This window comes from Dipodomys spectabilis, unplaced genomic scaffold, assembly GCF_019054845.1.
Source record: "Dipodomys spectabilis isolate Male_0828 unplaced genomic scaffold, ASM1905484v1 ptg000098l, whole genome shotgun sequence".
NCBI classification, from domain to species: Eukaryota; Metazoa; Chordata; class Mammalia; order Rodentia; family Heteromyidae; genus Dipodomys; species Dipodomys spectabilis.
The window spans coordinates 10,131,762-10,147,213 of NW_024870775.1; the positions used below are offsets into that span (position 1 = coordinate 10,131,762).

The 15,452-nt window shown below is 41.1% G+C and overlaps 1 protein-coding gene across 1 annotated transcript in view; it reads right to left on the reverse strand.

Moving 5' to 3' along the window:
* Window positions 1-15,452, reverse strand: part of Sdk1 (sidekick cell adhesion molecule 1) — an 836,641-nt gene that overhangs the window by 330,421 nt on the left and 490,768 nt on the right. Inside the window, exon 5 of the mRNA XM_042686840.1 lies at window positions 1,931-2,064. Within this exon, the coding sequence (XP_042542774.1) occupies window positions 1,931-2,064 (134 nt within the window). The remainder of the gene's footprint in view (window positions 1-1,930; window positions 2,065-15,452) is intronic.

A 15,452-nucleotide genomic window follows, 5' to 3' on the forward strand; every position in this document is an offset into this window, starting at 1 on the left:
ATTTAGCTAAATCCACTGTGACACAGGAAAGTTCTCCTAAAATTTAAAATAAAGAAAGGCCATTTCCGCAGCCTCCTTCTTTCTTACCTTGTTCTTACTCTTAGTAAAAAGCAAAGAATACAGACAGGAATGAAATGCAAGCTTTCTCCTAAGATGTAAAGAGAGTCATGACATCAACCTTATTGCATCTCACTTTTTACATACCTACCTGGTGCTGATGAAATGAGGAAAATGTACAAGGAACAGGATACAAGTCAGTTAGTTAGGTGTGGGTTCTAGCATATGTTTGACTGTGTCAAACTAAAATTATGAAAAATGATCTGCTTATTCCAATTATCTAATGCTTCCCTGATATGTTGATAAAGCACTTTGCAAATTCACTATATGAGATTTATTTTCTGCTGGAGATCAGAGTAGCCCATAAGAGACCACTATGTACCAGCTATTTAACAGCTTTGCAGTGTCAGGACTGTGGGAACCAGAACTTTTGTGGAACTAATTTCCCTCTCGTCTAACAGACCAGTTCCATTTCCTTATTTCTGACCCAGAATTGTACCATCTTGACTGTTATTATCCTATTTATATCATAATCGAGTGCTAAATCAGATTTGCACAACAGAATAAATGGCTTTAGTTGTAAAACTTGGAAATCATTCCAAATAATCACAATCCCCTTGATAATACAATTTCTGTCCTTTGTGATCACTGTTGAAAACATCTTAATGAATCATATTCATTTCTCCTCTGACGGTCTTTAAATAGCCACGCAAGATGCACTGAATCCTGTGCTCCTCCAACCCCCATGCATGGGCACAATTCTCCAGAGTGTTAAGAATTAGGTCCAAGCCTAAAGCTGGCCCATGTCTAATTCCTTGGAAGTAAGGTGGTAGGATCACAGCACAGTCATGACCATCACTTGCTGAGATGTGGTGGGGTGTGAGGATGCACTCAGTTAATTCACACACCCAGCACCCAGCATTTGCCACAAACAAGTTCCTTCTAAATTCTTCTGGGCTAAAGCAGTTGGCCTGAAGGGCCACATGGGACTAAGGCTGCCACCCTGTTCCTGGTTTTTCCAGACAGCCCAGTGGGGAAAGCCATCCTTCAAGGTGCTTTTCAAGAAGATGAAATCCATTGCTACACAGACAAATCAATACAATTCACTCTAGTATGACGTGACCACATTGTGAAATTCACCATCCACCATGACAACTTCCCAACTCTATTTTCTCAACAGAATTTCATATGAGAAGGTGTCATGCTGCCAACAATGGATAATGTGCCCTCTGACAGGTACCTTCAGATCTAGTGTTGTTCAGGATTTTGGCTTTTCTGTTACTTTTCCCTTCTCTAATTAACTTTTACTTAAAGAATTTTAAAGTCTGGACATTTAATGATTCCCTCAACCTAAAATGACTATATAGAACTGCTTTGTGGTATACACTTTTCATGGTGCAGACTTTTAGCTAAATCAAGTAGCAAAAATAATTATGCTTAGATACTGCTAGGGTCAACACAACTGCATGTACATACATAAGTATATGTGTGTATATCTATACGTGAATGCCCACACAGAGCATCTTATTCATGTTATTGTTGGAATAAAAGAATGTAACCTGTGCCTAACTTAATCTCAAATAAAAGTCATGGCTATAAGTCATGGAGCCAATTTTTGCTGTTAAAAATACACATTAATAGTGTACAAAAGCAAAAAATTTAAAAGCAAATAAGACACATGTTCTGCAAACCATTTATAAAGAAGTTTGGGCCCTGAAGGCCTATAAACTATAGATGTGGATTCCATATTAAACCATAGCTTGGATATAAGCCAAAGAAAGAAAAATTGTTGCAAGGTGCCCCTCTTCCCCTACCCCAATCCCCTAAGACAATCGTTATTATTAGAGCAAGATTTTGGAATCTTGGAACTCACTTTCTATGTTCAAATGAATGAATGGGCTGGTCTTGTTTTCTCCATTCCTCTCGTTGACGGCCTGCACATAGTATGCCCCAGCATCACTGTCTGTTGTGGCAAGGATCACCAGCTGATTCTCCAGAGTGATGGCTCTGTTTCAGGGAAGCAAACACAAAGTCAAAGCCACCCCAGGAACTTCTCACTTGTAAGACAGAACTAATTTATTAAGGCAACTATACAACAATGGCTAGAGTTCTACAATCATATGAATGAACAACAAATACACACAAGCAGACTTCAGGCCCCGCTTTCTCTGTACATCAGCATCCTGTGGATAGAAGGGTATGAGCATTCCAGGTGCTCCACCCTTGAACCAACCTTGGACTGTGTGGAAGATGTTTCTGAACATATAGAGATGGCTACCACTTGAGGTCCCACTTGGAGGTCCCTCTGAGAATTCAAATGAAGGCCTCTTAGAAGAACTTTCAGAGGAGCTGCCTCTTCTTTCAGGCAAGGCTATGTGATCATGCAGTGATCTCAAACCTTCCAAGGAGACTAAAACCCTGACCCAGAGCAAATGGGTCTGTTGCAATTCTTTCTACTTCAGGCAGAGCCTCCATCCATGTCTTTACTCTGGTGGGAAGAAGGAGGACACAGTGCTGACTCCTTTACCCTCAACTCTCCCATCCTCACCAATTCCATCCTCAGCTGTGCTCTATCCATACCCTAGGAGTACAAACCAACCTGTTAGCCAATTGGTCATGACCAAGTCTTTCTCCAGTGTGCTGGTTTCAGCAGGGAAAGGACCTGAGACTCATTATTCTAGCTACCCCTTCTGTGAGCCACAGCTGTCTGCCAAGCTTATACCCTCCCACCTTGAGATGGCAGGCTCCCAATAGCACCACAGAAAGACTCACCCTGCTACTTACTTACAAATAAGAAAGCCAATAAAGACATGGTGGGCACCAATCTAAGCCACCTTTCACTGACGGGGGCCCCTGCATGTCCTTTGCCCCGTTGTGATTCTTTGACTAGTTAAACAGGTGAGGGAGATGTAGAACTTCTCAAAAGTAAAAATGCATCTTTGACTAAACCAGTTTTCTGGCTGGTGAACTGGGCATTGAGAATGTCCAACTGCACTTTCTGAGCACCAAGGCAACATTTAACTTGGGGTCCTGGCTCCCAAATCCAAGAGTAACAGTAGAGTACATCTGCTTGTTTGTCTCTGATCCTACATAGAGCCTTCCCAGAGTCGGTTGTGCAAACTGCGTGGTTGCTCATGAGGCACTCAATATGCCAACCACCTATTCCTTCCTCTTACTTTTGGAGAGCTTTTTCAAAAACTCTTGGTTTCTATACATCATTATCTTAAGGAGTGACTTTCTCACGGTTCCCACAGGACATATTCCATTTTAGGTCTCTATGGCTAGCTTATTTCATGTCTCATTTAAAGAAATTTTCCTAGCAGGAAGTTTTCAATTTTCACCCCCATAAAATTATTTCAAAAAGAGATTTACTATAATTATTTATAGTTTCTTTATAGGTTCTTTTATAGAACCATAGAAATGGTTCCATTTTAATTTTAGTATATGTTATATTGGCACCTACATATGAATATTTACTACACACAAAGCTAAACATTTAATAGGATAACTTAAAAATGGAATATTTAACCTTTTACTATAACATCCGATTTGTACCATAGTAATTTCAAATAGCCTAATATTTCTCAAAATTAACCTTTTAAAATGCCCATTGATTCTTTACATAGCTCCAAGGGCATTTAAAATTAGAAAATACATAAAAAATTAACATTAAATTTTATATCTATGAGGGTTTTTATTTTTAAGCTTTTGTTTCTTTTTATTTTCTGTACATCTCTAAGACAAAATTCATGAAGAAAATATATCTGTTGCTAAGACATCCCCCAAATGCTAAATATTTGGAGGATATTAGGTAACTGAGAATCAAGTTATCTAAAAACTATTTTTTCCATCAAAATCTTTCTGACTCCATCTACTCTTTGAAAGGTAAAAATACAAGATACTTTCTTTAGAATTCTGCACTAAATTTTTCCCTACTATTTTTCCAATAAAGGAGTATTAATTTCTTATCAGACAAGCAATGTTCAAAAGGAATACCAAGAGCATGCTAAGTAATTATGACACTATAAGAGGAACTATTTGGGTATATTGTAACTTAAGGCCAGAGAATTCATTTAAAACTTATATTGACTCTGGAGGTAAATAATAATGTTCACCCAGAGATTTTCATTTAATTTTATTAAATATATATGTCTCTCTGTGTGTGTTTGTATCCTTAGTCTTTATCATAATTTTATTATAAAAATTAAGCTTTAAACTCCTAACTTCTAATTCCATGGATCAGTCATAAAATAGAGGAAAAACCTTAGCCTACTGTGGATGAGTTGAACTGTAACTCAGGAAGCTTGTGGCCAGAGTCACAAAGTACCTGTGAGAGTAAGAGGTTACTCTTGAGCATAGGAAGTTTCCCAAGAAAGAAACAAATCTGTTCCTCAACAGCTGAGATTCACTGACAAAGAAAGCAGTGCAGTTTAGTAAATGATGGTTTTTGGTAGAAATTTTCTAGGGGCTTCTGGTCATTCTCTTGATTCTAACACATTCAAAACTACAGAATATTTGAATCTCAAGCACCACAATTTAGTTGTAAGCTCAAGGCAGACAACTTTGGAATTGGTAACCTGGCCTTGAGTATATAATTACTAGAACTAACATAGCTTCCAAGTAGTTGTGATTCTGGATGAGACTCTGGATACCAGATAAGTGCAATAGCATTGGCAGTAGAGGGACATGCATAGTGAGGAGGAGAACACTGCTGCTGTCCATTGGTTCTCAGTGGAGAAAGAACACTAACAGTAAGTGAGGGCCAAGGGGTGGCTCAGTGGTAGAGCTCTTTGTCAGCATATGTGAAGCCTTAGGTCCCAGGTGCTATCCCCAGCAAAACACAAACACACACACACACACACACACACACACACACACACACACACACACACACACACACACAGAGTGAGGGAAACACTTGAGAAACATGTTCCTAGGAAATTACAGACAATGGAAGTGATAAGTTGTGCTAACCAACAGAATAAATGAGTTCTCCTCAAGATAGGTCACAGTAAGTTCTGGGTAAGACATTGCAGTGTATTGTCATAATATATAGCCGGATCCCAGGAGAAAGATGCCATTGAATTTGAGAGCTGTGGCTCCTCAGTAAAGGACACATCGAACATCTTAAAGAGGGAGGACACTGGACACTGGGAAGCCCCATCAGCTCCTTGCCATAGTCATTGGTGCCTTGCAAAACATTTCCATGTGGTCTATGCAGGGATCTTTGTCTATGGCAGTGTTAAGTTACTTTACTGTTATAATGGCAAGAATAAAGAAAAAATACAATAAAATTGATAAATTTACCTCTGTTCAATTCTATATTATCACTTTTTAATTGCAGAGATAGCTAGGGGCAAGTTGTAGGGTGAAATTCTAAAATGGTAACTTCCATAAAATCTTTTGGGTTTGAAACTGTTCAGATAAAAGGCCTTGGTTTATCCACAATGGTCCTCAACTTTCAAGCACAAACCTGATAAATAGTATGCAACTTCTAGTTCTATTAAAGGCAGGAATAAAGAAAATATCAAGGTATTCATAATCACAGATTTTTCTTTGAGTATTTCTTTATGAACACACCCAAGGAAGGAGAGAGTAAATTTAGCCATTGAATAAGTATTTGTGGAGAGCCATACAGACACAGTCCAGAAAAGGCACATTGGGAAATATAGTGATCTGAACCCAGGAGGTATCTCCCAGGAAGAACAGATCCAAAGGTATGAAGAGATAAATGGCAGCTGTGTGAAGTTGTGCATGTGTGTGAAGCTTGTCTGTACATTTTGTAGAATTTAGAGCAAGACACGAGCCAAAGAGGCAGCCAACCTACTACAAAGCATGCAGGTGTGATACACTATCTTCCTATGGACAGCTGTGCCAAATGCGAACCCTGAAGGGATATCAAGCAGGGCAGACAGAGCAGTTCTCTAACCTGGAAGACAGCAATGGTTCAAGAGGGAGGTGACTGCCTCTGCAGGTGACATGTGAGGAAGAGCCATCTTTATTTCTATTGATCCACCTGACCGTGGTAGCATACCTACCTCTCCTGAACTTGGGCCTAGCCTGAGGCATTCCTCCCTGCACACAGGAGCAGGGGCACTGGCTAAGAATCTTACAGTGGTGGACCGCACCTGGCCACATCTCCCCCCCACCCGCACCCACTGCTGCACTCAGGTGTACATGGCTGGTTGCTAATTCAGGCAGAAAAAAGACCTGAGCTCAGGATTGTTTGTCTTCTCTAAGACTATCATCCTGAGATGACTGGTAGCCAGTGCAGAATATAGCATGCTTTATGTTAAAATCTAACATAACAGAAAAGACACTTCTTTTCCTATCAGAAGAAGATGATTACAGTTGACTGGAAGTTATACTATAAAACAGCCAAGACTGAGTTATTCCAATAATGCTCGTTAACAGAGGCCATCAAAGTGAGCACACAGTATGCCCTGGATGGAACAATGGAATAGAATTCAGATTTGTCCCTAACTTCGTACTCTCCAGTTTGTCTGTAAAGGGGATACAACAATACTGACATTAAAACAGCCTTTCTAAAGCCAAGTCAGATAAGGGTGGATGAAGCTGCTCCCAGCTCTGCCCTTGGCATTGGCCAAGACTGACTGTGGTTCATCAGGTGTGGAGAATATGAACAGCAAATGACAAAGCTGTAAGTGTTACCAGCTGGCCAACTTGGGAATAACCTACGAAATGTTGTCCAGAATTTGAGTTAACAGACTTCTGTATCAACACAGCTAGGCCTTGGATTATTATTGAATGACCAAAGGCTCTAAAGACAACCTGAAACACAGCCACTTGCTGAGGAGCCAAAACACAAAGACCTGGTGCAGAGGCCTGGCCCCAGCCTTCCAGGACTTGTGTTCCTGGGTCATATGCGGAGCCTACCCAGCATGTCCAGGAGGAGGGTGGAGAAAAAAGGAGGAACTAACAGGCTCACTGTGGATGTAACTGGAGAAGGATTATTTCATCAGGTATTTGGCCCAGAACAAATGTATAGGTCCATTTGTATTTATCCAGGCTTTTTACTTCATTACAACTAATTGTTCTAGCACAGGGCATAAATAAATAGCCATGCCCAGTTTCTGCTGGGATCCTCTATGAGAGGAGGGCAGATGAAAGAGAAGTAGATACAACTAAGCACTAAGCATCAAAATTTCCAGCCAAGATTTTTTTCTGCTTAGAAAAAAGTTAAAGAAGAAAAAAAATAAGACTTAATAAAAATATGTGTGGAATACATGTCTTTAGGTCTGTTAGGTCCTTAAACAATGCAGCTTATACAGAGTGTGAAATTCACTCACACTAGGAACTACTAAAAAGATGACAGATTTCCAAATAGGAGAAAGGCATCAAAGAGAACCTCTCTGGATGGAGACTGCTCTTGACTGCCCCTTCTCTGAAATACTCTGAAAGCGTGGACAAAGTGGAAATGAGTTCATTTTTAAACACTGATAGAATAAAAACAGTAAGTAATCTAGTTCAAAGTAAAATGACAATGGCCATGGCTAAGTAAGGCATTTTCCACCACACTAACAGAACTCTACCTGCTTATTCACTGGGAACCAATGGCTCATGCCTCTAATCCTAGCAACTCAGGAAGCTGAGATTTGAGGATCTTAGCTCAAAGTTAGTCTAGGCAGGAAATTCCATGACACTCTTAACTCCAATTAACCACATCAAAAAGCTGGACGTAGAGCTGTGGCTAAAGTGGTAGAGCACTATCCTTGAGTGCAAAAAAGCTGAGACTGATCTCAGGTCCTGATTTCAAGCTTCAGTACTGGTATGTGCATGCATGAACACACACACACACACACACACACACACACACACACACACACACACACACACACACACACACACACACACACACACACACACACACACACACACACCCAGGATGGCTGCCAACCAGTAGATGGGAGAGTTCAGTGTAGGACCTCATGGCCATTCACACCTGCAGCTTTGGCAAGGGAGCTCTTGGCACCATGACATTGTGGGCCCAGGCGAGACAGACAGAGGCTGGCAAGTCACACTTCCAGCTAGTTCCTCTGTACATCTTCCTTTCTTCTGAACAAGGTGTAATAGAGTCTTTCTTCCTATACAGATAAAGGAGTTGGGGCCAAGAGAGCACTTGACTTGAGCTCCATGGGATTCTATCTGCATGGGATTATGGTCACGCAGTGGGATCAAGCGCCAGGAGCAGCCGCTCTGAAAGAGCTTGCTCTTCTCTAAAAGCAAATCATCGCAGAGGACTACTCAGAAGGGATGAGCAGAGAAAATTGCCTTTTTAATGCTCTCCACCTTTCACGTCTGTCTTGGCATTGCGACTCCTCTTTGAAGGAGCATAATTATTGCCATGCATTCACTCTTTTGTTAAACTCCTTTTGATTACTAAGTGACAGAGCTGTGCCCACGGAGATGGGAGCACCTGGATGGCCGAGGCTGACTCACATCTCAAGTGTGACAGCCCTCACTGTTTATCCTTGACAAGGAGGGTGTCCGCAACTGCAGGAGCATGTGTCACGTGCCACACATAGCTCTGTCCACAATGAAGATACAAACAAATGGAGAAGCGAGTCCAATTTTCTTCTGGCAGTTTTTCCTTTCTGGGAGCTGCTGTAATAGATGTGCATGTGTGTGTCTCAGTGCCTGGTGAGCCCTTTGCTGTGCCATGGCATCTGCTGGGCCACTGTTCTCAAGGATGAGGATGCACCCTGGTAAAGGTGCACAGGGCAACAGGGAATTATCTGCAAAGTGCAAATTAATTTAGAAACAAGGATGAGAGCTTTTCCCTAAACTCAAACTTCAGGAAGGTTCTCCATATCCCTGGCTAAATGTGAAGTTAACTTATCTTCAACTGAAAAAGGGGGTGTCCCTGCCACAGGCTGGGCTGGGACAAGAAGGCCCTGAACTGGGCTATCCTTGAGATGACTCCCAGGGTCTGTTTGCTGGTATAGATGAACACTGGTCAGAGCTGGAGATAGACCTTGGAATTCCTCTCAGGATTCTATGGCTGAAACCCACCTACTTTGGGCCTTTCTTCTGGAAGTCTGACCCTCCAGCTACTCATGTTCTTCTATGTCCAGGACGTCACTTCAGCTTCTCAGAAAGAACCTTTTCAAGCTCCCTTTAACTCCCTTTTTAGCATGCCTCTTCTGAAATACCCTGCTACAGTATTGAATAGGACCAGGCTTTTTCAGTACTTTCTAAGGGCCTGGCAGGTTGCTGAGTGCTCTGCCAATATTTGGCCATCCTCACAGCATCCCTCAAGACTCAAATTCCCTCAAAGCAGCCAATGGCTGACATCCAAGATTTGGATGCAGAGACACCTGCACAGGAGCCCCTCCCAGGCCAGTCATGGCCATAGGACTTGGTGATACTCGGCAAGCTGTTTGGCTGATGGCATGACTCCAAGGTCTCTGTCTTCCAAATGGAAATACCCACCTTTGTGTAGGAATGCGAACTACCTGATACAATATGAAAAGTGATTTTCACAATATCCAGCATGATATACTCCATGTTATACACAGGAAGCTGAGATTTAGCAGGAAGGAACTCCCCCCACCCCTGAAAAAGTAAGGAATGCTCTGCCTCATTTACCCAGTGCCTACCTGACCCAGGTGTATCCTCCTTCCTGGCCTCTGTCCTTAGGAACAGTCACTGTGCAAATATTTGTCCTAGTTCCCTAGCATTCTGGGGATCGCATCCCCTTTTCCAGGGCTCACCCCTAACTCCCAAGGCCTCAGCCAGTGCCTGGCATGTGGCACTGATGGAGAGGAAACTGGCAGTAACATGAGGTGTGGAAGCTGTGCTAGTGAACTAAGGAATGCCTAGATATGCGATGTGCCAAGGGGACACCTGCATCCCATTTAGCAGCCTCAGCAGGGAGGCTGGGCCCTTCTAGTTGTATGTGCTGGAAGTAAGGGACTCCCTTTCCTAACTCACAGGACCCCAACTCAGACCTTGTTTCTGCTGTTAAGCGATCTTCCCTACTAGGTAATGCCATCAGCCTTGGTTTCAGACACTTGAGAGTAACAGCAGCAGTTTCCTTTGATGGAAGGTACATTCTTCTTCAAGAGCTACGGATTTGGAGTTTCCAAGGAAACATTTTATAAAACCCTTTGTTTTGAACATTTAGGAAGTATCTAAAATGAGAAAGCAAGCAGGCGACTTTGGCTTTGCTGTGTGAGTGGTAATAGTCTCCAAATACAGATATAGCTAATTTAAAGAGGGCCTGCTTGAGAAAGTCCAGATATACTGAGCACATTAGGTGCTGACAACATACTGAGAGAAGCAGGCCGCAAGAGTATGGGAAAGAGGGCTCCCAGTACTGAACACCTCTAGAAAATGGATACAAAGAGATAAAAGGATGTAGCTGCTTTCCCCAAGGTCTCCATTTCCTACCATGGCTGATGGTTCTGCAGTTCATTGCCATGACAAACGCGACTCAGGGACCTAATCTGTAAGTACAGCCATTTTGTCTTCCTGGAGAGCTGAGCCATGCTGTCCCTTGTGTTGTGATGTATCTGTTCTAAGTCCCTGGTCACATTTCTCAATCTGTGGTTTGGGTGGCTCATCAGCAGTAGTTACCAAGCCACACTGAACAAAAATGACTAAAATTAATCAAGCATAAATTGTGAATGGAATTTTTTTAAAAACCCACACATGTCTTTCCATTCACTTACTCATCTAACAAAGAAGCATGGGGTTCCTTCCTGGCCAGCAGAGAGGTACCTGCTGGTTATCAGAATGGCAGGTTACTATGGTCCAGTGAGGACCAGTGGTTAAAGGTGCTGTATCCGACCCTTGGTACCCATCTGTGGTCTTTAGATGCCATTTCTGATAAACAAGAACTGATGCCTCTGGAGAAGTGATCAGCTATGAGTCTGGGAAGGGAAAGGCACCAGGTGAGCCTGGAACAGCTCCCAGGGGCCACACACTGAGCAAGTCATGACTAGATTAAGTCACATAAGCTTGGAGATCAACCATAAAAAGGCTCCTCTTACTCCAAAAGGAGACATCCTGAGCACTAATGTGAAGGTATATAAGTCAGAAGGGAAGAAAGAAAACTTTTCCATCTGCAGACAACTAATGTACATGGAAAAACACCAAGTAATCAAAAAACATTGATGGTAACAACTCATAAAACCAATGAGTAAGCCCAGCAAGAGTTTTGAGATGCATCGAAGTTTTTCTATTTCTTTTGTTTTAAAGTAATATATATCACAAATTTATTTTTAATGTCAAATAAATTTGTATTTTACAATGTGCATGCTTTGATATATGTATACATCATGGGATGGTTAAACCAAACTAATTAAAATCAACATTATCTTACATATTTACATGAGAATGCTTAAAATCTACTATATTAGCAATTTCAAGTCACAATGATGTGCCATAGAAATCTTGAACATTCCTTCTAACTGAATTTTATGTCCTTTGACCACCAACTCCCAATCCTACCACTCCCATTTCAACTTCTACATAACTGCAACACACATGAAAACCATAATTAAAACACATAAAAATGCTGAGGAGGGATTTGGAGTTCTAATGAAGAAACATACCAACTTCATGGATTAGAACATTCAATAAAGCAGAGGTTACAAATTTTCTCCAAACAGGTCTATAGGTTTAAGTAATTCCTATAAAAAACATCAGCAAAATTTTGTTATATAGAGAAGACTGTCCTAAAATTTAATATGGAAAGTCAAAGGAATCAAAATAGCTAAAATTATTTTGGAGGAAAAAGGAAAAAAAAGCAGAGAAATTGTTTCAACAAATCTTAAGATGTATTATGTAGCTACAGTAATTAAGATGGTGTGGTCTTGGCAGACAGAAAGACAAACACTCAATGGATAAACTAGAGAACCCAGAAACCACTCAGTAAAGAACTTTTTTTTTTTTTTTTTGGTTAGGTATAGAACTTGAACTCAGGGCCTGGGTACTTTCCTTAAGCTTTTTTGCTCAAGGTTAGTGCTCTACTACTTTGACCCACAGCTCTACTTCTGGTTTTTAGGTGGCTAATTGGAGATAAGAGTCTTACAGACTTTCCTGCTTTGTCTGGCTTTGAACTATAATTCTTAAGCTCAGCATCCTGAGTAGCTAGGATTACAGCCATGAATCACTGGCACCTGGCACAAGTGATTTTTAATAAAAGTTAAAAAACAAGTCATTGGGAAAAGGAATGTTCAACAGAAGCACATAAGAAATTGGATATCCACAGGGAAAGACAATTAACCTCAGCCTGACAGCCATATGCCTCACAAAAGGAAATTCACAATTTATATGTGAAATGGGAAACTGTAACATTTTAAAAGATGAGAGAATTTCTGTAGGACCTGACGTTTAATGCAAAGTTCTTAGACATGATACCAAAAGCATGATTTATAAGTAAAAACCAAATCAGCAAATTAGATTTAATTTCTTATTTTTCCAGTGAAAGATCCATAGGAAGAAGAAAAGACAAATACAGACTGGAAGAAAGTATCTGCAAAATGCAATTTGTATATACAAAATATATATTTTTTATATAAGCAAAATACAATTTATATATATTATAGAATATAAAGAACTCTCAAAAGTTAATACAGAAACATTCCACTTGGAAAGTGTAAAAAGGACAAAAAGAAGGATTTCACCAAATATGCGAATGAGCCCATGAAAAGATGCTCAGGACCAGTAGTCATTAAAACCTGAGGGAATTTTACTACACAGCTATTAAAGCAACTAAAAAAAGAGTAATGCAGTTGGACACTGTGGCTCACACCTGTAATCCTAGTTACTCAGGAGGCTGAACTTTAAGGATTGTGCTTTGAAGCCTTTGGGTGAACCAAAGTTCACTTGATACTGCGTCAGTTGAGCTAACAAGTCAAGCAAATACAAGACCCCAAGTTCAATTCCTATTATGAGGAAATATATATATATATATGTGTGTGTGTGTGTGTGTGTGTGTGTATATATATATATATATATATATATATATATACATATATATATATACATGTACACAAATATACATCATACCTATATGCATGAACTGTAAATTCAGAGCTTCATAGGCTGCTGTGAATGGAAACAGCATAGCCACTCTGGAAAACAGCCTAGCAGCTTCTTAAGAAGCTAAATGTATATTTATCATTTGACCCAGCATTGCCCGGTTCTCCTGGAGATTTATTCCAGAGAGATAAAAATATTTATCTACACAAACACCCATACAAAAATGTTCATAGCAGCTTCATATGTAATAGCCAAAATCCAGGAAAAAGCACACACACAAAAGATAAAGCATGTTCTTTACTCTGCAAAGAGTCAGACAAGCTATCACAGGCACATTGGAGAGTATCACATAGCAGAGCCAAGGAACCGATTATACATAGAACACAACACAACACATGTGCCTGTGTGCAAGTACATGCTCAGACCCACACACAAGGCTTAAACAGGCCCAAAAGGCACCAGGGTGACTAAAAATCGAGCCACACTCAAAGGTCACATACACAGAGCTCTCAAAATGACAAAATTATAGGTTAGAACAGCCTAGTGGTTGTCAGGCTGCGTGACAGGAGGAGGGAGGTCTGACCAGAACCGGCCTTGTGGCTTCATTGTTGTGATTATACACATCCACATATGCTGGAAAATGACCTAGAGCCACAAATGTTGCTCCAGGTCAATCTCCTGGTTCTGGTAGTGGACCACAGTCATGTACAATACAACCATTGGGTCAAGGGCACTTGGGACCCTTCTGGTCAGATTTTGTAACACTCTATGATGTTGAGTAATTATTCTGAAATAAAAAGCTAAAAGAGCCGGGCGCTGGTGGCTCACGCCTGTAATCCTAGCTACTCAGGAGGCTGAGCTCTGAGGATCACGGTTCAAAGCCAGCCCGGGCAGGAAAGATGTGAGACTCCTATCTCCAATAAACCACTAGAAAACCGGAAGTAACACTGTGGCTCAAATGGTAGAGCGCTTGCCTTGAGCTGAAGAGCTGAGGGACAGCACCCAGGCCCAGAGTTCAAGCCCTGCAACCGACCAAAAAAAAAAAAAAAAAAAAAAGAAGCTAAAAGAGAAAATCACAGGAAAGAAACACTGGCAGCAAAAAGGAAAGACTCCCAACCATGACCTTAGAGCAATTTAGGAGACGGAAGTCAACAAGCTGTCTTTTCCTCTTAGAAGACACCAGCTGTCAGCAGAGAGCTCTGCCTAGAGCTTTCAAGAAATGGCAAGTGCTGGAGTTGGAGTATAGGAAAATAGGGCAGATCCATGAAGATGTGGAGGAAGGGGGACAGCTTTGCTGTGTGACAGAGTGTCACAGGGCCTCCAGGCAAGGGCAGAAAGAACTAGAAGACAAGAGGTGTGAGCTAAGTCTTGCCACTGTGCCATTGCCAGCCCTTGCACAGGGATCCTTTTTTTTGGTCAGTGATGGGGCTTGAACTCAGGGCTTGGGCCCTGTTCCTGAGGCTTTGTGCTCACGGATAGTGCTTTTCCACTTTGAGCCACAGCTCCACTTCTGGTTTGGGGGTAGTTAATTAGAGATAAGAGTCTCACAGACTTTTCTGCCAGGGCTGGCTTTGAACCATGATTCCTAAGATCTCAGCCTCCTAAGAAGCAATGATTACAGGTATGAGCCACTAGTTCCCAGAAACAGGGATCCTCTTCTAGGAGGAACACCTACATGCAATGGCTCCAAGGCCCCCTCCTTCCTGCTTGATCAAGACTACTAATCAATGCATGGACAACCTATACTGAAAACAAACTAATTTTATAGGAGCCATGAGAGTTCAGAAAACATAGTCAGTTTGAAAATTAAAAACAAAGATTATGCTAGGAAGATGGCTCAGTGGTAGAGTGCTTGCCTTGCATGCATGAGGCCCTGGGTTCAATTCCTTAACACCACATAAGCAGAAAAAGCCGGAAGTGGCGCTGTGGCTCAAGTGGTAGAGCACTAGCCTTGAGCTGAAGAACTGAAGGACAGCACCCAGGCCCAGAGTTCAGGCCCCATGACCGACAAAAAACAAAAGCAAAAACATAAAACCCACAATAGTCTTGTAGTGACATTGAAAGAGAAGAACTTATATGTACTATATTCCAAAGTAAAGTGGAGATATATTACAAAAGTTCTCATTAAAGCTACCATAGATGGGAAAAATGAGCATATTATTCTGATAAAATACTACTTCCAGCTATCTAATATATGACATAGTTAGACAATAGTGTCTCATAAATCAGTTATGTCTCTTATTTTATTTTATCATTTGCATCTATGTCTTCCTTCACTCAATTGTTGTCAGCTGCATTTTAGCCTGTAGTATGAAAACAAAAGGGTTTGTTAAAAAACTTTTTGATGTGCAAATATCTTTTTTTAAATAAGTTTTTTATTGTGA